Source organism: Podarcis erhardii (genome assembly GCF_964252035.2).
Source record: "Podarcis erhardii genome assembly, chromosome: 1".
Classification (NCBI taxonomy): domain Eukaryota; kingdom Metazoa; phylum Chordata; class Lepidosauria; order Squamata; family Lacertidae; genus Podarcis; species Podarcis erhardii.
Genome location: NC_138497.1, coordinates 29,707,196 through 29,735,181, shown reverse-complemented (window position 1 = coordinate 29,735,181; position 27,986 = coordinate 29,707,196). Strand labels below are relative to the sequence as shown.

The window sequence follows — 27,986 nt, the reverse complement described above, 5'->3', positions numbered from 1 at the left end:
ATCATTTCTTCTCTGTCTTAATTTAACTTCTTTATTTTATTGAATACATTTCTATCCAGGCTTTCTGCCCAGTTGTAGGTCTTCCAGGCAGCTCTGCAGAAGTCGCCATGTATTTCCTAATCAAATTACACAATTTTATTGTACGAATCTAAATTTTATGGAAAGTGACAGGCAGGGAGAAGGAACCTTTTCCATGGTATATTCTTTGTAGGAAGAGGCAAGAAAAGATGGGTAAGCTGTGATTATTAGTGAGTGATATTCATTGGCCTAAAGCTTAGAGGCATGAGTGATCAGAGGACCTCAGTAGAATGAGTATTGAGATCCCAGCTTTGATCTCTGAGACCACATTGCCCAGAGCTCACCTGTCACTAAAGTCTTCTTCAAATGTTCTGAACTCTTACATTGTGTTCATCTGTGACTGGAGGTGCTGGAGTAGATAGAAATTCAGTTTTTCTAAAATTGTGGGGAGTAGATGTGTGGCAAAACAGCATTCTTCCTACATCTCAGTTTGAGTTGCAGAGTTGGTGCTCATTACCCTTTAGGGCACCTTTTGATGAGTCTTCTTTTCTGTAAAGATAAATTACCAAATGGTCCTGGCTGAATCCCTCAGGAAACAAACTGCCTAGTTTTGAGTTCTTCTAAATAAATGGCTATAATGTGTGTGGGGGCATTTGGGAGCAGAGATAGGCAGTGATAGCTTCCTCCCTTCTTTCTTTGGGCTTCTGCCTCCATCCAGCTCACGTTGTTCAGAAATTAAGGGCATTATGTGCTTCTAATAAAATGAATTAGATTAGATGATGATGCTACTTCTGGGTAGACTATAAAGAGTACTGGGATAATAAAATGATGCTGTGTAAAGTCCTGAGCTAAAAGTCAGTATTTGCATGCGTGCATTCATGCAATGCTGTGCAATGTCTTCCCTCTAGAGCAGTTCCCCCAAACCTGGTAACTATTGGCCATGTTGCCTAGGGATGATGGGAGTTGTTGTTTGTCGACACCTGGAGGGTATCAAGTTGGGGAAGGCTGCTTTAGAAGGTTTCTCCTCTTCCCCTGCCACCACCCAGCATTCAAATGGTTGCATCTCTTCCTAGGGTATATGTATCAGGAATAAGCACTATCTGTGATGAGTAGAAACCATCGTTCTCCAAGGCACCAGTGTGGCCTCTGCCACCCCTCTCTGCAGGCCCCTCAGGGTTGCAGCTTTCCTTAGCAAGGATTCTGAGAAGTGGGACTTCCCACTCTTGGTTCTTATGAAAATGCCTAGGCGGCATAATTTAGAAAGCAGCAGAATGAAAAATCCTCTCTCATGCAAAACTAGGTTGGCAGCAGAGGGAGGGAGGAGAGATTTCAGTCTTGCAATCCCCCGTTCCCCCTCCTTCCACACTTAGCCTCACATCCCCTCTGGGTGAGGCTGGACGGGAGTAGACAGCCCTGACAGTCATCTGGTGGGATTGAAGGGTCTTTGCTCCATGCCACCTCCCTCCCCAAGCTACGGCACTTCCTCTCCAGCTCCAGCTGTGCTTCTCCAGATTACTCTAGGGGAGTATTAGCATCCTTTAATAACTCTGGCAGACTTACCAAGGGATTTGTTTTATTAATTTGAAGGCTGGGTACAGCAAATAGGTTAGAGCTCTAGCCAATTCACGGACTTTACCAGATCTTCCTTTGCTTAATCATCACTTCTGCGCTTCTCAAGCTCACCCTCTCTCAGCTCTGCTCTTTGTACGACTATTTACCTCCAGAGTGTTCAGTGTTATGCAGAGCATGGCAGAATTGCACAGCGGTCTCTCCCGCGGGAGCTCAGCTAAGAGTCACTTCATGACTTGCCGTGTGTTCCCAATCCTGGCCTTTGTTCCAGCAGCATACCACTGTTAGCAGGAGCGCAACCTGCCCATACATTAGCATTCCTTCAAGATGGGGTGGAGAGAGTGAAGGATAAGCAGCACACTACGCAAAACAATCTGCCAATTGAAACATCTGATTGTGGTCTTATGCTGGCTACAGGCAGTGTACACTTGACGTTTTATTCTAGAATCAATGGAGACAGATAGCTCAGTTGGTTAGAGCATGGTGCTGGTAACACCAAGGTTGCAGGTTTGATCCCTGTATAGGACAGCTGCATATTCCTGCATTGCAGGGGGTTGGACTGGATGATCCTCAGTGTCCCTTTCAGCTCTACAGTTCTATGGTACTTGTAGTCCACACACACCCAATCTAGATCTATTGCATTTTTGTGCATGCCTGAAAAGCTTCCTAAGAGACTGGTTCCATTCTGAAAATGAAATTGAATATGGATTCTGCATTAACCCATGGTGCGTCCATTTGAGAACAGATCATTTATTTACTTTACTTGTTAAATTTGTAAACCACCCTTCATCCAAAGATCTCAGGGCAGTTCACAACATTAGAATACAATATAAAAATACAAAATGCGTAATAAAAGCAAAAACAAAACAAAACAATCACCCCACCACCTCACCCAAACACATTTAAAAGGTTATATAGGATGTTAATCAGCCCAAGACCCGGGTTGCTGTTTTTATTTTTACTATATTTTAATATTTTCTTAGAAGCCGCCCAGAGTGGCTGGGGATGTCTAGCCAGATGGGCGGGGTATAAATTATTATTATTATTATTAGGTATTTTGTGGTTTTATATCTTGATTTTATTCTGTTAACCCCCCTGAGACCACTGGGTATAGGGTGGTGTATAAATTCAATAAATAATAATAATAAAATTTTTTTGCATGGCACCAAAAGGTGTATAATGAAGGCACCAGGTGTACCTCCCTGGGCATTATTACAATTTATTTCCTGCCTTCCAAAGTGAGTTACAACAAATAAAATGGTCTAAAACAACTTAAAATTACAAATATAAGGCGAGTCCTAAAAATATACACCTCAGGAGTCCAAAGTGAAGAGGCGCAACTTCAGCTTTCACCGAAAGCTGTATAATGAAGGTGCCAGATGCACCTTTGTGAGAAGACAGTTCCACAACTGGTACTGGGGTGTGTTTGCATCCATACCTGCATAATGATGCTGTGATCGCTGTCACCACTTTCTTCTTCTACATTCATATATGGTGTGTCCCTTAATCAAGGGGAGGGTTTTCAAATGTCTGTCAAGTAACCACACCCACCCTTGTGGACAGCAGCATCTAGAATCAACAGCATGTTGAATCATAGAATCATAGAATCATAGAGTTGGAAGAGACCACAAGGGCCATCGAGTCCAACCCCCTGCCAAGCAGGAAACACCATCAGAGCACTCCTGACATATGGTTGTCAAGCCTCTGCTTAAAGACCTCCAAAGAAGGAGACTCCACCACACTGCTTGGCAGCAAATTCCACTGTCGAACAGCTCTTACTGTCAGGAAGTTCTTCCTAATGTTTAGGTGGAATCTTCTTTCTTGTAGTTTGGATCCATTGCTCCGTGTCCGCTTCTCTGGAGCAGCAGAAAACAACCTTTCTCCCTCCTCTATGTGACATCCTTTTATATATTTGAACATGGCTATCATATCACCCCTTAACCTCCTCTTCTCCAGGCTAAACATGCCCAGCTCCCTTAGCCGTTCCTCATAAGGCATTGTTTCCAGGCCTTTGACCATTTTGGTTGCCCTCCTCTGGACACGTTCCAGTTTGTCAGTGTCCTTCTTGAACTGTGGTGCCCAGAACTGGACACAGTACTCCAGGTGAGGTCTGACCAGAGCAGAATACAGTGGCACTATTACTTCCCTTGATCTAGATGCTATACTCCTATTGATGCAGCCCAGAATTGCATTGGCTTTTTTAGCTGCCGCGTCACACTGTTGGCTCATGTCAAGTTTGTGGTCAACCAACACTCCTAGATCCTTTTCACATGTACTGCTCTCAAGCCAGGTGTCACCCATCTTGTATTTGTGCCTCTCATTTTTTTTGCCCAAGTGCAATACTTTACATTTCTCCCTGTTAAAATTCATCTTGTTTGTTTTGGCCCAGTTCTCTAATCTGTCAAGGTCATTTTGAAGTGTGATCCTGTCCTCTGGGGTGTTAGCCACCCCTCCCAGTTTGGTGTCATCTGCAAATTTGATCAGGATGCCCTTGAGTCCATCATCCAAGTTGTTGATAAAGATGTTGAATAAGACCGGGCCCAAGACAGAACCCTGTGGCACCCCACTAGTCACTCTTCTCCCGGATGAAGAGGAACCATTGATGAGCACCCTTTGGGTTCGGTCAGTCAGCCAGTTACAAATCCACTGAGTGGTAGCATAGTCAAGACTGCATTTTACCAGCTTCTTTACAAGAATTTCATGGGGCACCTTGTCAAATGCCTTGCTGAAATCAAGGTAGGCTACATCCACTGTGCTCCCTTCATCTACCAGGCTTGTAATTCTGTCAAAAAACGAGATCAGGTTAGTCTGACATGACTTATTTTTCAGAAATCCATGCTGACTATTGGTGAGCACAGCATTCCTTTCTAGGTGCTCACAGACTGTTTGCTTAATGATCTGCTCCAGAATCTTCCCTGGTATTGATGTCAGACTGACTAGCGGTAATTATTTGGGTCCTCTCTTTTCCCCTTTTTGAAAATAGGGACAACATTTGCCCTCCTCCGGTCTGCCGGGACTTCGCCTGTTCTCCAGGAATTCTTAAAGATGACTGCCAGTGGTTCTGAGATCACATCTGCCAGTTCTTTTAATACTCTTGGATGCAGTTCATCTGGCCCTGGAGACTTGAATACATCTAAACTAGCCAAGTATTCTTGTACTATCTCCTTAGTTATCTCCTTTCTATCTCCTTAGTTATTCTGGGCTGTGTTTCCTCTGCTGAATGTTGAGGATAAGCATGAAAAATTCAGGGTCGTGAAAAGCTATGTTTTGTTTTTATAAACGAGTAAGTTTCTCCTCAGCCACAGTTTACCTGTGATAGCGTGGGGTATTATTACCCATTCCATACCTTTTACACTCCAAAACGGTGAGTGTGCAGAGTCAGCCAAGAACTAATGGTACAACTAGATATGAGGCAGGAGATCTCTGATTAAGATTTGTAATGTATGCTTTAAAGAAAGAAAGAAAGAAAGAAAGAAAAAGAAAGAAATATTAGGGGAGATGGAACTGGATCAGAATCGTTGTCCTGCTGGAAATGCCCCCATACTGGTTTCCCAAATAATAATGGCACGCCAAACTCCTATTTTTCCCTGTGGGGAAACATACAAGTTCCAGCTACCTATATGTTTTCCTTAGGTGGCAAACAAAAGCTTTCACCATTAGGTTTGTTGCATGCTGATGATGTCACTATGCGTGATGGCTCCACCCACACATTTTAGAACATTAAAGCATCAGGATTCTAATGTGTTTGGGAAGCTTCTGTGAGAATAGGAGGCTCCCCATTACTGGATGGTTGACTGCAACTGGAAGAAGCTTCAAAATGACAGAGGCAGAGCAAAGGTATCTTGCTTGCAATTCCTTTTGACAACAGTAACACCTGAATAGGGCTACTGGGGGAGTTGTGATCAGATCTGGTTTTTGGAGGGTGGTGGGAGTCTGGATCAGCTAAAAGTTCTTCAAAGTTCGCTGTACCATTTTATCTGTAAAAAATGCTCCCTTGAAGCTCCTGATTGCCTCATGGTGGTGGGGAAAGGAGCCTGTGTGATGATGATTCAAAAATAGCAGCTTTGAACACAGTTCAGATTGGGGAACATGGCATGGGCCAAAGGGTAAAAAATACCTCATTGACCCATGCTGTTAGTGCTGCTCTGCTGGCTCTTGAGTTATATACAGTATAAAAAAAATATGGAGATCTTATGAGTCTCCCACCACCTAGTCTGGCCCTTAGAGAGCCTGGCTTTCAATTTCAAGTCACCACTTCGGTCTCTCAATTTGTGCAGCTGACATAAATGTTGCAAATGTACGCTACCAATTGCAAGAGGGTGTCTAGCGTACATTCCAGGTGATGAAGATTTTACATTGCTTTAGGGCCTAACTGGATGCCATGTGGGAGTTGCAGTCACAGATTCCCCAAATAAATCTTCATCTTCTAAAAATAGCCATGGGACATTTCTCACCCACTTTCCCTAATTTGTATACGGGGCTATTGGCTGTACAGAGAAAACCAGACTCATGCCCATATTGTGCCTGTATGTTTTCCCAGTTGTGGTTAATAGTGATTCAGTGACTTTCCCCCCTTCCCATTTCTCTCGTTTTCTTTCCCCAGCGCCACTCATGTGGAATTGGACTGCTGGTTGCCCACCTATGTTTTAGAAGAACATTACACTGGGATCTCCCATGTACCATGCAGTTTAGCCCTCACATGTGTAGAACAAAGCAAAAAAATGAAAAAAAATTCCAGACAGTGTGATTTGTGCCCATTGAGACTGGTAGGACAGAAGGCAAGAAGGGCAACAGTAGATAGAGCCAATGACATTTGTTCCCATCATCCTCCCTGCTGAGTTCTTCAAGGGCAACACTGAGACCAAGGAGGAGGAAGCTGACAGACAGTGCTAACCCCGTACTGGTTGTAGGTGAGGAGGCAGGGCATGTGAAGGCTGGCTTAAGACAGGCTGAGGTTGATGGAGCAGTGCCCCATTTGCCCTAATACACCAGCCTACATTGGTTTGAGGTGCAAAAATTCATTTCACGTAGTCAGACTGGGTAGTGCCCTGGCCGAGTTGCAGTGAGGCAAAAGAAGAAGAGCAAGGATGGGAACCTCTACTGAATGTTTGTCAAAAGAAGGTTGCCAAATTCACAACAGGATGTCTGGGTGTGCCTTCTGAATAGAAAAACTTTCCCTTTGTTTCACAACCTTTCTTCTCCCCCTTCCCCCCTTACGTCTATTATTTGAGACGTTTCCCATCAAAACCTACAAAGGGTGAAAGTAATCCAAGACCCACCTAGGTAGGTGTAGCCAAAGAGATCAAGTGGCCTAGTAATTGGAGAGGAAGCCTTTCACTACTAGGTCAACAGCTCTCTTTCATCCTGGGTGGTTCCCATCTGACGGCTGTTCAGAAACCTGGAGTAGGGGATTCTCTGTCTGGTTACCGGTAGACAGGTGTCCAGAGAATGCCAGGGAGAATGGAGCTGACTTATACTGTGAAAGCAGGCTGACTGCCCCTCCTTTGGAAGTGGGGCTCTCCTGTGTTGCTCAGTGTCTAGAGGGTTGACATATAACATAGGCTTCCCCTGTCCCAGATGCTGTTTAGTCTGTAGAAGTTCAACAAAGGTCTCTCTGCCCTCCCCTCTCTCCTGGATTGTCAGCACAGCACCTTTCATCAGCGACAAAACCTCACATGAAATATTCAAAATAAAATGCCCCAGACATTTCGTGCTACAGCCATGACAATGATCTGAGCTATGCTATCATCTGTTCCTTCTCATCTCTCTTGATCTTTCCCCCATTCCTTTTTGGGGCCTACCCAGGTGGCTACCGCCACACCTGACAAAAGGCAGTCGCCCTGCTGATCTCTATTTCAGCAGAGCTATTAGCATCAAAGAGCAAAAGCAAACAACCTTGGCTTGCAGCTCAGCACTCTACAAAGCCACTGTGAATGGGTCCTTGTGCCTAGGACAAAGGAAATCCAGCCATTGCCTTTTGTCAAGAGACTCCCTTTGCTGTTTCTGAAGTGCTCTGAAGTAGAGAAAGGGATAACCTCTGCCTCGAAGAAAGGCCTGTGATCCTTGGTATTTTAGAAGGGATGTTGGGTCTGCAGTACATTCCGAATTTCATACAGGACTTTTTACTTCCTTCTTCTGCACAGTGGGAGAAAGTAAAGGGCAAGTAGCAGAAGCTTGCTGGAGCATGAGCAGGCTTTGGAGGTAAGGGCTTATGTATACAGAAGCATGTTCACGGAAGCCTCCACACCATGGGTAGGCAAACTAAGGCCTGGGGGCTGGATTCGGCCCAATCACCTTCTAAATCCAGCCCGCTCACAGCCCGGGAATCTGCTTGTTTTTACATGAGTAGAATGTGTCCTTTTATTTAAAATGCATCTCTGGGTTATTTGTGGGGCCTGCCTGGTGTTTTTACATGAGTAGAATGTGTGCTTTTATTTAAAAGCATCTCTGGGTGATTTGTGGGGCATAGGAATTCATTCATTCCCCCCCTCCTAAAATATAGTCTAGCCCCCCACAAGGTCTGAGCGACAGTGGACCGGCCCTCTGCTGAAAAAGTTTGCTGACCCCTGTTCCACACCATTGTTTTTAAAGAGAAGCATTTTCAGAAGGGAAAGATTCGGAGTGGGGAAGTGGGTAGAGGGAAAGGTAGGTGCTGAACACTTTCCTTGGCTTTCCCCTTTTCTTTTAAAGTTAGTTAACTTACTTGAAGGTATTTCAGTTGCAAAACCACAACACATTACTCAACATTTATATTAAACACCCAGTGGGTGGTGGAAGCACTTGCATGTATTTGGAGGGGGGCAATAGTCATGGAGAGGTTTAAACAACCTTCCTTTGCTGCTATACTGTGCTCTAAATCAACCTTTCCCAGAGTTCCCCCCCCCAGTGTGTGTGTGTGTGTGTGTGTGTGTGTGTGGACACACACCATATCTGCATACACACCCAACATCCCAGTGAAGCGAATCGGGACATGACCCAGCCTCTCAACACACTTAAAATCACTCCCCCGCCAACATCTCTGTGCCTCCTTCACAGATACATCCACCCACCTCAGTTACCACCCCTTTCCCACATTGACATACCACTCGGGCCCTCTCTCATTCAGCTCCTCCTTCCCTCCCTCCCTCGGCGCTCACCCCTTTCCCCTCACATCCTGCTGACACGCCCTTTGCGCACCTTCACCCACTGCTCCTTTTTTTGCCCCAACAGTTGCTTGCCAGCCCCCTCCCCTTCCTCTTCCCCTCCTACAACACAAACACACACGTATGGTCACACACGAGGGCTGGAGAGGCTCCTTCCCTTGCAGTTTGTTTTGTTTCCACTGAAGATCTGAGCCAGTGCTACTCGTGCAATATGAGGCAGAGGAGGAGGAAGCGTGTGGGCCCAAGGTGAGAGTAGTGATGGTGGAGGAATAATTTTTAAATGAATTTATACATGGAATTCATCAGTTTCTGTTCCAAATGAACTTTCCATGCATGGGACCACCTCTCACATAGAGTGCTCACTTATGTCTGGGGTGCTCGTGGATTGTCTTCTTTTTAAAAAAGCCTGGCTATTAAGCATACAATGTTTGTGAAACAGTCAGGCCTTACACTGTATTGTTATTTTTGCAGCATAGTTTTCTTATATTAATGTAATACTATTTACTTCATTCACGAATTGCTTCCCACAAGGCATCCCAAAGCGACTTACCAGTCATAACATATATAATCCTTTCGGTTTCTCAGTTCAGTTACTTGGCAGATATCAAGGCAGCATATGCTCCCCAAATATATACCGTATTTTTCGCCATATAGGACGCACTTCCCCCCTCCAAAAATGAAGGGGAAATGTGTGTGCGTCCTATGGGGCGAATGCAGGCTTTCGCTGAAACCTGGAGAGCAAGAGGGGTCGGTGCGCACCGACCCCTCTCGCTCTCCAGGCTTCAGGAAGCTATCCGCAAGCCTTGGGAGCCCGGTGGGAGTTCCCGCCGGGCTCCCAAGGCTTGCAGACAGCAGCCTGCAGCCCGAAACCCGGGGAATGCAGCGGGGCGCACCCTGGGCTTTGGGCAGCTCTCCGCAAGCTCCAGGAGCGATGGTGAGGTTGCGCAAGCTCGGGCTTCCCCCGCTCCCAGCCCAGCAAGCTCCGGGAGCAATGGCGAGGTTGAACGCAACCTCGCCGTCGCTCCCGGACCCATTCTGGGGGCTGGGGTTGGGGGAAGCTCGGGCTTCCCCCACCCCCAGCCCGGCAAGCTCCGGGAGCGATGGCGAGGTTGCGTAACCTCACCTTCGCTCCTGGACCCCCAGCCCTGAGGCTAAAAACGAAGCCAGGACAGCTAGCGGGATCCATTCCGCTCGCTGTCATGGCTTCTTCGCTCTCCCCCCCCTTTATTCCCCCCCCCCAAAATAAGTGCGCCCTATGGGCCGGTGCGCCCTATAGGGGGAAAATTACGGGGTGTGTGTGGGTGTGTGGGTGTATATATATATATATGTATGTATATAGTTGCTGTAAATATGTGGACAGTTCTATGCCAGATATTTCATCTGCTATGTGGACCTGTTATAAAATGGCAATAATCCAGAGAACCACACATGTGCAGAGTGGTCTGTTGCCAACAGTGGGAAAGATCTGGCTGGGTGCACAAGGCTACTTTTCATTCAACACAGAAACAAAAAGGCATGCTCTTAAAACTACATTACCCAGATAGGATTTGTCATTGCTTATGTAACCAGCTCTGGGGTTGAGTAAGGAGGTGGCCCACAGCTTTAGGCAAATGGGGCAACAACTACCTGACCATATGGTAGATCATCAGCTAGCCTGCCATATACCTCCCCCAACATAACTTTTACTATTGCTAATACTGATTTAATGGCTGCTGCCATTTAGCAGGCTCTGATTCTCTACAGCCTCATGGAGGAAAGCTGACTCCTGAGCTCTGCGTGGTGGACAGCTTTATGGAAAGTAGGTTCTGTGGGAGGAAGAAAGCAAGGATGACTCCATGCAATAGCAAGAGGTAGCAGCTGCCCCTCCAAAAATATTTTCTCTTATCCCACACAACTGAATGAAAGCACATAGCTTCATGAGCCACAGCAAACCAATTACGGTAGGTTAATGGCTTAAGTTTGAATTAAACATTTAAAAGCCTGCAAGTGAGTTTACGTTTTAAAAAGTTCCTCCCTCTTTCCCCCATCCACTTTTAATCCAGTAAGCATTAGTACTTTGCAGGGGAACATGGGGACATTTTTTCATAGGCATCTTATAATTGCTTTGATGGGGACATCACATTTTTAAATCACGCAGCATAGGAAGGACTCATAAATTAGCTCTGTGACATGATGGTGTGTGAATATGTGTGTGTGTGTTTGGGATGTGACCTTATTAAGGAAATTGATGTGAGTCAAACCTGAGGACTTTTATATAGTAAGACATCTCTTCATTTTTCGTGTAAACATGGATCCATCTAGCCACAAACTAGCAAGAGCTCACATGCAGATGTGGAAAGATGCTTTGGGATAAACACTCTTATGACATTCAGATTATATTGAGATTACTTACGATCTATAGTATATGCTTGTTACCTCTCCTCATGCTTGATGCTGGGTGGGGTTTTCATTTCTTTTCCTTTTTGAATGAGTCTTGCAAAAACCTCCAAAAAGATCTAAGGAAGTACAGTATCTTAGAGCCACCCCTTGAAGATCATCTCAGCTTTTTAAATCTAGTGTTGTTGTTGCTTTTTGATTAAGGTTTGTAATTGTTTTAGCATTAATTGGTTTTTCATAGCTGATTGTGGTCTGTTAGTTGCTGGGTTGGGGAGGTTGTACAGGCAAATGTGATAAAACCATTAAGGGTTCACCTGCAATTCTGCTTGTTCTGCTCCTTCCTCCTGGGAAAACCCCGCTGAATCGGAAGAAAAGTCAATCGTTTTTTCTGTGGATTGAGATCTGTTCTGATTCAGTGGCAGACAGTGGGTTTGCCCTGGAAAAGTGGCTGGACAGATGAAAACACTGCTCAGACCGATGCCTAGAAAGCGTGGGACAAGCAAAAGACCTCTTAGGCCCATGTTTTCGATATGTGGGACAAGTGGAAGTGCGGATGAGCCCTAATAAGAAAGAGAACTAATGGCTGACTTTGGGATTGACAACCGACCTGCCCTCCAGCAGTTTCTCATTATGGGTTGTAGCATGTGCCTAGCTTTCGTAGGTTAACAAGAATTTAAGAAGAGCCCTGCCAAATCAAATCAAAAGCTTATCTGCTCCAGCAACTCGATGACTGCGCACTCCCTCCATGGTTGGAAGCATAATGCTTCTGAGCAGCAGTTGCTAGAAACTGCAGGAAGGGAGAGGGCTCTTGTGCTCAGGTTCCACTTGCAGGTTCCCCACAGGCATCTGGTCGGCCACTGTGAGAACAGAATGCTGGACTAGATGGGCCATTGACCACATCTAGCAGGCTTAGCTTAGCTTTCCCATGGCGGCTAACCACAGGCAGGGAATGAGGACATGACCCTTCTCTTGCTATTACTCGCCAACAAATGATATTCAAAGGCAGCATATTTCCATCATGACTTAGCAGCCATGGGCGGCCTTGAATTCTTTAACCCCCTTTCAGTGCGTCTGTGAGCTGGTGGCCAGATTTTACCTTTTCTCAGCCCCCTGGGTCACCTCATCAGGTGATTGACAGCTGGGTGTCCGCACCCAATTATCACCATTGGCTTGCAGCCATGGGAGGATGTAGTGACGAAGCAGGATTGAAGGCCCCATCCATCAGATGATGAGCAGTGAGTTCAGCCATGCTTTTTGCAGGGATCATCACCAGTGAGTTCACCATGGGCAGCTGTTCCAGTTGCATCTCTACCTCCTTTACACCTGATTTTACACATGATGTTAGGTGTGAGGCCGTTGGGTGTGGTTCAAGGAAAATGGCTTGGCAGGTCAATGAGGAGACATGGCAGGCCAAATTTGCCCCATAGGCCAAAGGTTCCCCACCCATGAACTCCAGAAACTAGGTATTTTGCTCTCTACATAATACTGGTCTGCTCATTGTTGCATGTCAGTCACATCCCTGCAGATCACCAAAAGATGCTGTTGGAGCTGCCAACTCAGCAAGGACCAGGTGACACAAGCAGCCAGGAGGTCAATCTGGTTCTAATGCTGATGATTCTGGCTTGGTTCCTTGAACTGACCTGCTAAGCCAAGAGCCTGCTGGGTGCAATAGCCACTGAACTATTACCCTTGCCTGGGAAAAGATCATGCATCAAAAACTCCAAAGTTCCCATGTTGTCTGCAATGAAGGATGGTCACAGGGAACAGTGGGCAGAATGTCTTGAAATGGCTTGTCTTTTTATTTTTGTGCTAGCCCTTTGAGGGCTCAGTTTGGAGCTGGTATAAATTCACACAAATTCCCTTTTAGAAAAGGGAACTAAGTTTTCTTTTCCTCCTGAAAATAGCTTGAATGTACTTGAATTTATGTGAATGAAGCTATCCTGCTGCAGGGGTTATTCTCTTTATTTCTCCCTTATTTGAAACTGTGTGTGAAATGAAATGACACAGAATATTCTAACCAATATTCTTGCAGGAGTTGACCTAGGTTGGGCCTATCTGATTCCGGAACCTTTCTCTCCGTCCAGACAGATACAACATCTGACTTACTTCTACATGCACAGAGGAGGGCCAGCCAAGCCCTTTCCCTTGCATGGGTGGGCTGATGACCATAGATGGGTGGCTTTCAAAACTTCTGGATTTGCATGAAATTGATTTCCATGCAAAGAAGCTAAGCTGCTTGTGTGCACGCATGTTGTGTGTCTAATACTTTCTCTCTCTTTCTCTCTCTCCCTCTCTTCCCCCTCCCTTTCGTGCTTCCTATGAAAATGCTTCATCAGATGTCAATCGTGTTCCAGGTGAGTGTTGTGTTTGCTAGTGTAGAAGGCTACTCTTTTGAGGACTGGGGTGAGCCTAGAGCAAATATTTCAAGCAAGTGATTGGAAAAGTATTAGACTGCAAGGATAGTATTTACAGGTGCAGTGTGGTGGAATGTTTGTTTTTGTCATGATAAAATGGTGAAGAATTATACACAGCAAATGCAATGTCAATGAAGAATAGTGAGGATGCACTGAGTTAGTGGTTTCTTTGGATTCTAACCTATTTCAGGTCAGTTGTTGCTTAAGAAGTGAAGACCTGGTATGCTTCTGTTGCTACAGTGTGAACCTGCCATTACTGAAGAAATGTTGTTTTTGCTGAATTGTTCAAAGGTTTGATGAAAACGCAGCTGAAATAAGAAGCAGTAAATAATCTAAAAAATATAAAGTTCATTGTTGTCCTGGAATATTCCTTAGAGCATATAGTCTAAGGGTTTTCTTCATTTGTAATATGTGTGAATGAATGAATGAGGCTTTAGATGCAATTTCATTTTGTGCTCTTCCGGCGTTTTGGATTTATCCACCCCAAGGAAATATTCATCCGCAGAGAATGCTGACTCCCAATTCCTGGGTGGTTTTCCCTGCTTAACATTACTGTATAGCCTTCACTTCTGGGGTGGAGGATGTTGATCTGATGAATGAACAAACAATATTAAAGATCTTGGTTTGCCTGCCACTGAAGTCTCTGGCCATATAGTGAACTCACAACCCAACTGCTGTGTTTTTCACATCCATGGAAGCTTTGCCATGTGATAGGTGCTGTACCAACTTCTGAGAAGAGGAGAAGACCAAAACTAGGGATCAAGATTCATGCTTCATGCCAACGTGTGTAACTTTCCACCATTTTTTAAAAATGAGAAGCAGTCTCAGGAAGCTTGTACAGTGGCAGGGATGGGTCACTCAACCATGATCAAATGTATCCCCTAGCTGCTTTTTTGTAGAGAGTTTTCTCTCTCTTTCTTATCAAGGTGAGAAAGATAAACTGATAGCCAGGGGTGGGGAACCTGCAGCTCTTGGGTCGAATTTGGCCCAGGGGACTGCTTTCCTCAAACTATGCCCACTTGCCCCCGGTGTTGGGTGTGGGTGTGTACAGTGCTCTGTCAAGCACAGGGCTGGCAAATCCCTTGCACTGTAGTTCCTTAGTGCCTGAAGAAAAGCTGGCTGTTGGGAAATGCTGTGCAAGGGGCTTTGACAGGCAGAGATTTTTATGTTGCTATAACCTGCCTTGGTACCTCACATTGAACAGTGGGTAAGAAATCCAATAAATGATAATGTGAATTAATCATCATAATAAATAACCATCATAATTAATCATCATGATTAATAATCTTTCTCTTAAGTCATTCGATTTACACCCTGGACTGTAACTCCCCCCGCCCAAAATCAATCAAGTCAAGAGTGCAAGTTAATCTACAGTTCTCTTCCTATTCTCTCTGTATCATGCTTTCTTCACTCACCACACGCACCATATTAGCATGGAATAAGGCAGTACATCCTCACAACACAACTGATAATAAGGGTGGAAGAGGTCATGTGACACTGTTTTTTCTAGGCATGATTCCGAAAGAGATTTGATCAACTAATAACACCCATCTCATATTTGCCTTTGCAATGTGTTTTCCCTCTCTAAATGAACCAGGTATTCATACACAATTCAAAATGGACATCATGTCATATAACTTAGATAAGAGTAGAAGTCAAAATCTCCCCTGCCCCCCCCCCCCAGAACAGAAGATTCAGGGTGAGGGCTTCCATGGAAAGGAGTTAAGATGCATGGAAATGAGTTAAGATGCATGCAAAGCATTTTTCAGCACATCTGGTGCTGGAAGAAGAGTTATAGGATATTTGTAAGAGTGGCAAAATGCCTAGTTAGCTCTCATTTGGCACCTGCTTCACAATAGTCCTCGCACAACAGCACCCCTCTCAATTCAAGATCCGCTCACACCCCTTAACTATTGCAGCTTAGTTAAATTTCCTTAACTGATACAAGTGGACTTGGCATTCTCTGAGCACCTGTTGCGTACACACAGGCTTGTGCGCCCTTCCCCACACCCTCCCTCTTCTCCTGGAGATATTCTATGGATATACCTATATGCAGTTACGTGTCACTGTCAGCTGCAGGTGCATTCAGCAGGCAGGGTGTGCAAAGGGGCACATTTTCTCATATATCTGGTGCCTTGGCCTTACCTTACTTCAAATTTGGCAAAGCTGATAAAATTGCCCTGAGGATTGGATCTGGCCTGTAGGTCCTTAGTTGGCCATCCCTGTTGCAGCCTGTTTTGATGCAGAAAGGTGCCCCAGGCTGCTGCTATGTGAGACTGTTTATAGATTTATGGGACAGTTTAGGAATTTTCTTTATCATGCAACTATTTACCCGCAGGCAGCAGTAGGGCTGCAAAGGACTTGTATTGATGAATTGATTCATTTTATTTGCCTACTAGACAGGCCACAACTAATACCCCAGTCAACAGCCTAGGATTGGCTGTCACAAAGTGCTTGACCCCAAGACTTTCTCTGTGGGCAAGCCAAAATCGAGTGAACTGGAATTTGATTTGAATGAACTCTTTTATTTGCGTCCCAGCCATCTCATTTTTTTTTAGACTACCATTCCGGTTAGCATGGAGCCCACCAAGAGGAACAATCAGCTGTGATGCTCCTCGCCCTCTTTAAGAGCCACTTCATAACTTTTCTATTTCGGTTTAGAACTGCAAGCATGTTTTTGGTCAATAGGGCAAGGTTGGCTTGGCTGCTATTTGCTCCACCTCTCAGTCCCTGCAGACTACCAGGTGTCTGTGAATCCTTTTGCCACTGATGTATAGTGAAGTGTCATTGCCAGCCAGGTCTCTCACGTTCATATCCTCAGGGACTCGCCACATGCCAGTGGCGTAGCGTGGGGGGTGCAGGGGGGGCCGGCCGCACCGGGCGCAACATCTGGGGTTAGGGCAAATCCACGGGTTAGGGGGCGCAAATTACTTGCCTTGCCCCGGGTGCTGACAACCCACGCTATGCCACTGCCACATGCTTGCTTGTTTTTAAAACAATTCCACTTTTCCATAAATCATCCTCAAAGCAGATAACACTGTTTTATTTTTATAACAACAAATTCAACAACCAATAAATAATGATGCAGCAACAGGGACTCAAGGTGGCTTACAGCTAAAACAGAAACAATTAAAGGCATAGAAAAAAAGCACACATTCAAAACCAATTAAACATTAGTAGAATTGAAATATATCAATATCTATATAAAATATCTAATAGAACACAGATGGAAAGAGGCTGGAGTGCCCTCCATCACTTTTTAAATTGTAGGGTCTTAAAAAAACATATTGTCTTGCATAGAGACCATTTTCTTTCTTAGCAAGGCCTTTATTAAGGTATAGGATTGATAGCAATTGAATAGTGGGGACCATGCTGTTTGACCTTATTTCTGCCAATACCACCACTTCTGGACTCACTTGGCTACTAAATTACAGTAGATGAGGCTACTGAGATTTCTGTGTCGTTGTGGTTTTGCACATTCTTACCTGGGAGTCTCAGAAACCATTAGCAAACATGCTTCATCCAATGGCTGTGGGTGCGTCACCAGCATCAGATTATTATTATTATTATTATTATTATTATTATTATTATTAATAATTATTATTTAGTATTTATACCCCGCCCATCTGGCTGAGTTTCCTCAGCCACTCTGGGCGGCTTCCAATTGAGTGTTAAAAACAAGACAGCTTTTAAAAACAATACAGATAGCCCCTTAAGGTTTCTAAGGCTAGCAAAGAAGCTCTCAGTGCAAGGGTAAAGTTGATAAAGAACTGAAGTTAGAGCATTTGATTAGAAATTTGATGAGTTCCCGTGAAATCTTAAAAGAGACAGATTTGGAGGGAGAAATTGTTGGAGAAGCAAACACTTTGATAAGACTTGTGGGTTTTGTTTGTTTGTTTGTTTGCTTACTTATGTAGCCTGCAATGCCATCGACACAATAAAGGTTCAATAGTGGTAATAATAATAATAATAATAATAATAATAATAATAATAATAATAATTTATTATTTATACTCCGCCCATCTGGCCACTCTGGGCAGCTTCTAGCAAACACTAAAACACAGTAACGTATTAAACATTAAAAGCCTCCCTAAACAGAGCTGCCTTTAGATGTCTTCTAAAAGTTTCGTAGATATTTTTCTCTTTGACATCTGGTGGGAGGGCGTTCCACAGGGCGGGTGCCACTACCGCCCTGGTTCCCTGTAACTCTGGCTTCTTGCATCCTGCCACTACCGTCAGAAGGCCCTCGGCACTGGACCTCAGTGTCCGGGCAGAATGATGGGAGTTGAGACGCTCCTTCAGGTAAATTTATACTGGACGATCCACACACCCTTCCACTTTATTAGTGGTCAGTGCTGCTTTCCCAAGGTTGCTGCATTATTGCCATCTGGAAGGGCATTCTTGCACCACAGGACGATAAAATTGGAACAGCCCCTCCCCCCCAATACCCCATTTGTGGTATGAAAAATTACAGAATTTCAGCAGGAAGCTATGGAGCGTGCACCTATTGGAAATGAAGCAGCATGCCCACTTCAAAACCTTTGCAGGCTCAAACAGTATTGAAAGTGGGGTTGTGCGTAACTGCCTCAATATAATGGTTAGCAGGAATCATCATAAATGCACACTAAAAAGGATGTCTGGGGGCACTTTAAGACTAGCTGAAACCCCCAGGATTCCAGCTTCTCTTCCTCTGTTACCTTTACAGACTTTCTGTGGCTTCCCCCTAGGATAGTCCTGCTTCCTAGCTCTTGCTTCTGTTTGCCAAATTACTGGTGCCAGAATGCTATGTCCTACTTCATAGGAACTGAAGAGCTGTCATTTCTGGGTCCAAATTGGCCTTCAGACCAGAAGAGCTCACCTGCTCATAGTAGATGCTAACAGCTGTGAACAAGTAATACACAGCTTGGCAGCTTGGTTGCTGTGTAGCTTTTCGCTGGGGATTTCTCAGGAGCCCTCTCTTAACCTTGCTGAAATGGATGGAGGTTGCACAGCACTGGTGGTTGTTGAAGTGTGCCCAGTATTTATGTTTTAGATTGCTGATCCTTTACACCAGCACAGCTTCTCATTCACTTAGGTCACCCTTATATGAACACTTGTATTTCCATCCCCCCATTTTCCTGCATGTATTGGTTTGGTAATGCCAATACTTAAACAGTACAAGACAGAAAGATAATATATTGACACAAGTCCCAGCAAAATAACCAATTATACCTTAAAAGCCAGCTGAAAAGAGAGAAATGTGTCAAACTTTTGGCGAAGGAGAGAGAATCCTGGTGGATTTCCACTGAGAAAGTGGTCTGTAAGTATAGGAGCACCACCAAAAAGGTCTTGTTTTTTGAATACGCCCACCTACAATTCCATATGGATGCAGTGGAGCACAGGGCCTCTGTCAAGAGCAAGTCAGCAGTAAATCACATGGCATAAACAAAGTTAACTCTTTATAAGAAACAACAACAACCAGGTTCTGCACAGGAATGTCAGGCCTGATAAGCACAGCTACTCTTCTTCAGTAGGTCCTGCCCCTATGAGGCAGTTGTGGCTCTATGAGGCCACCTTCCCACAGCTGCCTAAGTGCCCTCCTCTCCCAGGTTTCCCCCAAGTAATCTGAGACTGCACCTGTGTGCCTGTCTGTGCTCCTCCTGCTTCATGCTTCTCCAGGTTCTGGGAGACCAGGAGGGAGGGGAGCTTGTCACAGCAAGAGGGGGAGGAACCTTCTGCTTCTTCACCAGTCTGACACATCTCTGCCTCTTGGCCTCCCTCATCCCACTCTCCTGCTTCCACTTCTGGTTCTGGTATTCTCTCTGCCCCAGACTCCCCCTTCTCACCAAGCCGTGCTACCTCTTCAGCTTCCAACACCTCTTCCTGCTCCCAGTCTTCTCCCTCTGACCACTGATCATCATCATCTCACCACCTACCCTGGCTTGGAGCCTTCTTCCTTTGGGGGTTCACCCCAGCTGGTTCCTCCCACTATTCCTCTGCATCCAACCAGTCCTTAACAGCATCTATGGTCAATGTTATTGCACAGGAAGGTTCATATGGGAGCATGTGATCTCTGGGGTAACCTGATCCTAAGCTGCTTAGGGTGTGCATATAAACAGGCTTCTCCATCTGCATCCTTACCTGCAAGAGGAACTTCATATGCAGACAGGTGCTAACTCTGGTTCATAATTGTAAAATTCTACCCAATGGCTGTAGCTGTATAGCTGCTGCCTGGTCAGTTGAAAGTAGCTTTCTATGTAGCCCATATTTCACCTCTAACCCCACCCCTCTTTCTAACATTGACAGACTTACTTCTAAAATGGACACCTTGAGCAGAAAGAGATGAAAAAGCACCAGTCACCTGTTGGGGAAGTGAGAGACTCTCACAATTTCTGCTGCCTCCCTGAACAAGTGGATGAGTGGTGTGACTAATAATTTCATCGGCACAATTTCATCTCAATGTTGCTAGGTTGGGATTAGCAATGGGCTAATTCAAGCAGACAGCAGCTCACTGTGTGTGTGCATATCTAAATTGGAGCCATTCTTTCTAAAAGAGATCAATAACTTCATTAAAACTTTCCTCTTATAGACTTAATTATAAATTAAAATGAATTCTTCCACTGTTCTAAATTTGAAAGTTCAGCCATGTACATAATTAATGGTTTATTCCCATAATAAAATATTTTATTCATATTTACAAATGTTCTGTTTCTAGACCACTTTTTTGGAAATCACACGTGAAATAACATGGAAGGAATGAAGGTTTAAAATTTGCACAGTTCTTCCAACTGCATTCTTGTTATTTCCCATTATGTGTATATTTGCACATGGTCAGAAGTGGGATGTGCTCTAATTCATTCATAGTATTGGTTAGAATGAGATTTCACTTAAATTTAACAAAGGGAAGATCCAGTTCTACGACATGGCCGGCTACCATCTTGGATTTATTTACACATGATCTCTTCTGCCCCCAAATGCTCAGAGCACAGTTCAAGATGGCAGCAATTTGATGAGGCTTCCTCAAGAGTCAGTCAAGTAAGCTGTTCAGTTTCGAGGGCATTAGATATAGCAATATTTGGAGAGTGGAATATTTTGCAACAAGCCCTTGATTACACATTCTTTGCTATGTAAAGCTTCTTACTGGCACACATCTACCCACTCTTTAGTCATGCTATTTATCTAGTTCCTGTTTGTGGGAACTTCCATTTAAATGCCTCTACGAGCCATATGTGTGCCATTAAAACTTATTAAACAGAGCGCAGAAAAGTAACTTGAATCCTCTGCAGCCTCTCATACTCTTACCACATCAGCATGAAAGAATGCATGCAAATAATTCTTCTAGTCCGTATATTACTCCTGAAAATCTCTTCCCCTGACACTGACAGAGACTTAAGATGGGCATCTCAAGTGGAGATGGAAGAGGTGGCATAGCACAGCTGTTTTGTGTAATTGGATTGGAAATGGGCCTCAGGCTACAATATCTCTGCTTAGCTTCTGGCTGGCTGTACTGCTGGGGCCTGTAAGGAGCCCCTTGGCTACTGCATATGCCATTGATGTATTGGATGAGAATGACTGTTTTCTAGCCCAGCTACAGGTGTGCCCAGTGGCGAAGGATGGGTGGGCACTATGTATGCTGGAGGCTAACAACTCATCACATCCTGTCCAACAGAAACCCAAATCCTTTGAGAACCTCTCTCTCTTTGCATTGCATTCCTCTGTAATGCTTTCTTTCTTCGTAGTTCAGCACCTTCTTTTAAAAGGAAATCTGGTTTTTATATAGGTAACTCAGAGTTCAAGATTCCCAGTTATGGTTGGAAGCTAGCCCTATCGCTCGATAGAATCCAAGGCTATGTGCCTGGTAGTGCTCTGAGGGATAAAGTCCAGTTCTTGCTGTGCTGTTAGTTTCGTTCTGTGATTCTTTCCTGCTGCTATTCAAAGGTAGAAATGGTAGTCTTTGGGCCTAAATGGAACCATTCGTCTTCCAACACGCTAACAAAGTATTTTTGTTCCAGCTGATACACACAAAAAACACCCCTCCACCCAGTTCAACATTGGCTGAGTACAATAGGACAAGCTATAATTAAGAAGAACAAAAAGACTCCATCGTCCTTCATGGCTTCAATCACTTGTCATTTTAAGCTGTTTTTTTTAAAAAAAGAAAATGCACTTCTCTTACTTCTTTATGTTTAGTGGCTTTAATTTTCCTGCTCTGTAAGTGCTAAGAGCTTGAGCATAATTAAGCACGACAAAAAGGCTGCAGTTCCAAGGTTTCCATTGTAACTACCCCACCCTACCAAAGTGCCCCCTAATAAGTCCTCAGATATGAGGACCACTGCTTAATTGCATTGCTCTTTCATGTAATTGTGCTCTGAAGCTACTTTTTAAAATGTCCTTATGGCTTCATGCAGATCCAAGGGTTGGCCCTTAAGCACTTTGTGCAATTAGTGACACTTAATTCTTTACTTTCATATAGAAAGTGGAACTGTACACTTCTGATTTTTATATACAGACAACTTTAACTCTTGAAAACGGTACTTGGAGATCTAGCGTGATTAAAATTAACCTTTTAAAAGATTACGCAATCATGTTGTACTTAAAACTCCAAGGTTTAGGTTTTTTTGCCCCCACAAATGTGACATTTGGTCTCAATAGATGCATCTGTTTTCAAGGATGTGGGTCAATGTTAACTTTGTGCTTTTCCTTAGTCTCTTACCCAAAGTAAAATTTAAAATGAATTGGCTGGGACTTCAGATGGATAACTGCCTACTTCAGGATCATTAGTTAAGAAGCTTCTTACAGCCATTTTGCAGTTGTTATTCACTGTGTATAGAGATTTGTTGAGTTAACGGGCCACTTCACATTTGGCATTCCGTATTGAGAAACAGGTTTCCAGTACAAAATACTTGAGAGCTGTGTTAGCTATGATGGAGTGTTGCATTTGTTAAATTATTATGCATGTCTCTAACATTTATAGGGGATGCAGGTGGCACTGTGGGTTAAACCACTGAGCCTAGGGCTTGCCAATCAGAAGGTCGGCGGTTCCAATCCCCGCGACGGGGTGAGCTCCCATTGCTTGGCCCCTGCTCCTGCCAACCTAGCAGTTTGAAAGCATGTCAAAGTGCAAGTAGATAAATAGGTACCGCTCTGGCGGGAAGGTTAACGGCTTTTCCGTGCGCTGCTCTAGCTCACCAGAAGCAGTTTAGTCATGCTGGCCACATGACCCGGAAGCTGTACGCCGGCTCCATCGGCCAATAAAGTGACATGAGCGCCGCAACTCCAGAGTAGGCCACGACTGATCCTAATGGTCAGGGGTCCCTTTAACATTTATAGAAGCAACCTCTTAGGATGGACCCATAACTTTGCTGTAGGAAGGGGTGACATTTGTTGGTTGGTTTGTATGTTTACATATATTAAGCCCTAAAAGAAAGCAAATGTTTGTCGTGTTTATTTATTTTTAAAATTACCTTCTTTTTGCAAGAGTGCAGCATATTTCTAGCATGTAGAAGAATTTTGGTTCATTTGTTTTGAATTAAAACATTTCTACATAAACAATGTGTAAATTATTTGCGTATGATTCTATAATTCTATGAATTGAGAACCCATTGATTTATAAAATATGTTTTTGTATTGCATATGTATTCTTTACATGTCCTAACCCATGTCCTTCCATGTACTAACCTAACTTGTGAGCGCCTCTGTTCTCGCCAAACACGAGCTATAACCAAGAGCAAACCTTAGCTATAGCTCATGTTTAGCAAGAAGAGTGCTTGATCACAAGTCCATAGCCTCAGGTGACACACTAAGCTAAACCTTCATTCAGCTCACTATGGCATGGCAGGAAAAAAAGCCATGGAGGAGCAAAACAGCTGAGCACTTCTCTCTGGGAGCCCATAAGTTCACTTGCTGTTGGTCATGTCAGAGTTTAGCTTAGGGTGCCAGGCAAGCCAGGGTCATGTAGGCAATGTTTGAGGGGACAAGTTTGGAAATCAAATATTGCAGTTCTCTTTTCCTGTCAGAAGATAACTGCAGTTGATGCTGCTGCTGAATAATAACCAAACTCGGGTAAGGCCCTGTGTTAGTTGACTTACTATTCTACTTTTAACATTTCTGTGCTGCTTTTAAATTTTAATTTACTGGACTGGTCCCAAGCATTATAAATACAGCACATTTTTCTTTTAATTGCGGACAACATATTATGAGTCATCCAAGTGCCAGTCATCTCTAGAACCTAACATCTAGAAGGACCTAAATGTTTCTGTGGAACAAAAATACTCACAAAAAAGTAGGATCTCTAGGCACTGTTGGGAACCTTATTTCTTGGACCTATTGACTGTACTGTTAGTGGCAGACAAACATTAGCTCCCCATTTAATGCACATGGAGGGGAAGTCTTCCATGTAATGAGTACATAATGTGTAAAGCATGGGAAACTATTCTAATAATTATTAAATTACTTGAAAGTCCAACTGCAGTTGCAGATCAGCCACTGATGATCCATTTCTTGTCAGGGACATTTCCTAAGAATGGAAAATTAGGTGGGCAAGATATCCCTTTTAGTTCTCCTACAGCTATTATTCCTCCTCCAGCATGGTGCAATGGTTAAAAGTGGTGGATTCGTAATCTGGTGAACCGAGTTTGCATCCCCGCTCCTCCACATGCCAGCTGCTGAGTGACCTTGGGCTAGTCACACTTCTCTGAAGTCTGTCAGCCTCACTCACCTCACAGAGTGTTTGTTGTGGGGGAGGAAGGGAAATGAGATTGTTAGCCGCTTTGAGACTCCTTAAGGGGAGTGAAAGGCGGGATATCAAGTCCAAACTCCTCCTGCCCTCCTCCTCCTCCTCCTCCTTCTCCTCCTCCACAGTTAGCAGTAGTAAAAATACACAACCTCAAGTCCAGGATAAGAACAAGTGATGCTTCAGTATTTCTGGAACTATGTAGATGTAGACTTGAGCCATTCCTCAAATGAAAGACGGCTGGGAATCCAAAATAGAGTCCAATGTCAAAATAGGATATAAATAAGAATAATACATTTTAAAAACTATGAAACTTGTAGCAAACTTCAATTACACATTGGTTTCTTGTGGCTTCAGCACTTCTTTTTCATGGGTAGGTTGTATGACATGCTTCAGCATATTCCAGGGCTTAAATTGCTTTTACAGCATTCATAAGAACTGAACAAACATATGTTTTTTTTCTTCCTAGGCATCAGTGGCAGAAGGAACAATAAATTGAGTTGTGCAAGAATATCCCCAAATGAAATAAAAATGCAACATTCAATCATATCTATTCAAAACAAAAGCAAATAATAATAATAATAATTCAGGACATGTCTTAATCAAAAGAAATCTGTTGCATTTATTTATAGTAGAAGGAAGGGATGGGATTGTAAAACATGTGGCTTCTGATTCTGCCCCCCCCCCAAATCCTTAGTAATCTTGAACATTTAAATATGTGTGTATATGCATATACATATACATACACACACACACACAGTTATTACAAATAGTAATCCCCTTCTCTGGTGGAGAGTTCTTTTGGATGAATATTTACTTTGGATGATCTGGATTTTAAATTTCTAAGGGTGAAGGAGTAGAAAAAGATAAATTACTAAAAACATGAAAACTGCTGTTGATTGAAAAAACTTTGAAGGTGCATCTGATATCTCCAAACTCTAAGATACTGCCTATACAAATTCTGAAGAAAAGTGGCAGCTACATGAGCATAGCTGTGTATGTGTGTTGTGGTGGAGCTTGTGTGTGTATGCTTGTGTATATCCGAAATGAAAACCAGAGATATGCAAAGGATTTGTGGTTAATGGCGGTTTGTAAGACCTTTATCAGGAATAAGGATTAGCTTTTTGACATGTTTTGTAAAATGAGAGTGAAAGCCTGCAAACCAAGTGTCTGACGCTGACATCTGACTAAGAACACACTCCTTCCATTAAAATCTGTGGATGTTTTCTCACTGACATCAATGGAATCTTTTCTCTGCAGCCCAAGCTTTCCCCTTTAATATGGAAAGTTGTGGTGTGTGTTTGTGTGCATGCATGCACATGCAATTTCATGCATGGAGCACAGTATCCATACTTCCTCATCAAGTATGTGGTGATTGCCAATACTATTGGGCTATATAAATGATAGACACATGCATCTTCCTATATTTGTCTTTCTCCTTTTCTACTACCTTTCTCACTTCCTTTCTTTCTCTTTCTCAAAGGCCTTTCACACCTGATGATGGGTGAACAAGGTAAGTCTTTTCTTTCCTGCTTTTGCCAGTGCCTGACTGTGGCCACAATGACCCATGCTTCTTTCTAGTCCTGGCTTGGCTTGCATAAGCCCATATCCCCAAAGCAGCCCAACTGCTTTGTTTCCACCCCCCCCCCTCTCTTGCCTTTCCATCACTCACTTGCCAAACTTTGGGCTGTGCAACCAATGCTCAAGAGCAGCCTCCCTGTCCCCCACAGCCTGGGCACTTCTAGATGTTTGGGACTCCAGCTCCTATCTGCCCCAGCAACTGTGGGCAGGATCCATGGGAGCTGTAATCTAAAATATCTGGAGGACCTCAGACTGGAAAAAACTGTATAATTCTGGGAAGTTTGATGTCAGGTGTTCTGACAATGAATTGAAGTGATGAAAGGGAACTGCAAACATGCTCCTTCTCTTCATATACTCACCAGCCTTTCTGTCTTTGTTTTGAAATCTGACACACTTTCTTTACCTGTTTGGTAAACATGGTCTTCAGAATTTCACTTCCCATTTCAGGGGAAATGTTCTGCAAGAACATACTTAACAGGTTTCACAAAATGACCCTAGATCCTTGAAGACAATTTAGAGCTTATGGTCTCTTTGTTTCCAACCTGCAGCTTATGGTATTCAAATACGTTCAGAACGCATTGTTCCAACAAATGAAGTTTGGTATAACCCAGGGCTGGATTGCACAATGAATTGCCTCTAAATCAGAAGCCTTGTTTTTGTCGTTTGGGCCAGATGTTATTGTGCATTGATTGAATTTGGCAGAGGGAGCTTATTGGCCTCATGCTGGGCAGAAAGTAATGGTGTAAAGTTTGGACAAAAGCAAGCAAACATTCAGGAATTAGGTACGGAAGAGAGAGGATTTGATGCAGCTGTGGCATGGTCTGCCTCTAGATATGGCAGAGATGCTGGATTCACACCCTCCATTTCAGCGAACAACAAGCAAATATTGAATGGGTCAGTTGAGGAAAGTGGTTCCTTGTTCAGAAGGGTGGGTCCATAAAGTTTTTGGTCCCAGGTACTATAACTCAGTGTAACTGAGGAATCATCTGAACCTTCAAATCAAGAGTTCTCTTTCAGTCCACATGTGTAAGGTACACTCTGCCTCTGCTGATTCAGGCCAAGCAGCTGAGGCCCCTCTAGTCAGGAAGCAAGGAGCTGAATTGGGATGGCAGCAGTAGGAGGCAAGTCAGAGCTATAAAGCTATCCTGGAACATAATTGTTCCTCTTTTGCTACATTGGCACAAAGAGAGACATATCCTTTTGCAGCCACTACAAAATCCTTGCCCTAAGATGTGGCACAGAGCAATCCAGTTCTACTTGCCAAGCAACCCCCTTTATTGAACATCTTGTTAGGTGAGGCTAGCACAGACTGCCACTGGTCTTCCTGCTGGGTCTGAAAAGAGCCCCTGTAGGATGAAATGAGAAAGGGGTCAAAAGGCTCTTTGCTACAGTACTAAGGCACAAACATGAAATGCTCGCGTGTGCTGCTTTGCCAGATCACCCTTCTGTTAGCCAGATTGTTGTTGTGGTTGCATCTTTCTGCTAAAGCCATTGCCAAACAGGTAATGGAGAACTGAATTTTGCCCAGCTAATTTAGAATACTGCTGAAATTATATCTCACCAGTGAAAGTTCTCTGCTTAAAGTAAAAGTAAAAATCTTAAACCATAAGCTTGAAGACCAGTGCAGAGTGATGCCACTGAGCAGTTATTTGAAATTCAGGTACATTTCCAAAGGGCCAAACTACATGTACATAATTGTATAGTTTTGCCTTTGAGTGAAGTTCCTGCCCCTTAAATTGCCAGGGAAGCAAAATCTGGATCAGGACCCTTGCAGGGGGGTGGTGGTGGTAGGGAGGCTTTGACCTTTTGCCCTACACTGCACCTTCAGTGTGAATGTATCGACCCCTCCCCAAGGAAAATTGCAGATGTTTCTGGAACCAGTTTGAGATTGTAGCAGGGGCCAAACGACTAATGCCCTCCATTGCTCATGCTAGGGTCCGGATCCAGATCAGGCTCCTCATTCTCACAGTTTGTGGAAACCAAAGGTGGAACAATACAGTTAAGGTCCAGTGGAGTCTGCCCCTAAGTTTTAAGATGGTGGAGCAGCCTGGGTGTCTGCCAGGAAGCTTAGTGGACCCAATCTCAGTTCCTGATCTGTCACTGCTATTGTTGCATTAAGAGCCTCTCTTCCTTCTCTCTTTTTATTCTGAGTACTTGGCTGGGTTCCAAGGAGCT

The 27,986-nt window shown here is 43.9% G+C and overlaps 1 protein-coding gene and 1 long non-coding RNA gene across 22 annotated transcripts in view; one reads left to right on the top strand and one right to left on the bottom strand.

The window, feature by feature from the left end:
• NRXN3 (neurexin 3) overlaps positions 1-27,986 on the top strand; it is a 1,212,171-nt gene that overhangs the window by 84,650 nt on the left and 1,099,535 nt on the right. For all 19 annotated transcript variants that reach the window (XM_081858018.1, XM_081858001.1, XM_081857999.1 and 16 more), the window contains exons 3-4: positions 13,442-13,459; positions 25,714-25,743. In XM_081858018.1, coding sequence (XP_081714144.1) covers positions 13,442-13,459; positions 25,714-25,743 — 48 coding nt within the window. The remainder of the gene's footprint in view (positions 1-13,441; positions 13,460-25,713; positions 25,744-27,986) is intronic.
• Positions 18-5,265, bottom strand: LOC309345180. 3 transcript variants are annotated; one of them, XR_014158061.1, is made up of 5 exons: positions 5,204-5,265; positions 4,934-5,033; positions 3,026-3,156; positions 1,737-2,028; positions 18-567 (listed from the first exon to the last, which is right to left on the bottom strand). It is a non-coding gene; the product is annotated as an uncharacterized lncRNA (long non-coding RNA). The 3 variants fall into 3 exon arrangements; XR_014158062.1 differs by lacking the exon at positions 5,204-5,265 and having other exon boundaries at positions 4,934-5,193; XR_014158063.1 differs by lacking the exons at positions 1,737-2,028; positions 5,204-5,265 and having other exon boundaries at positions 4,934-5,193.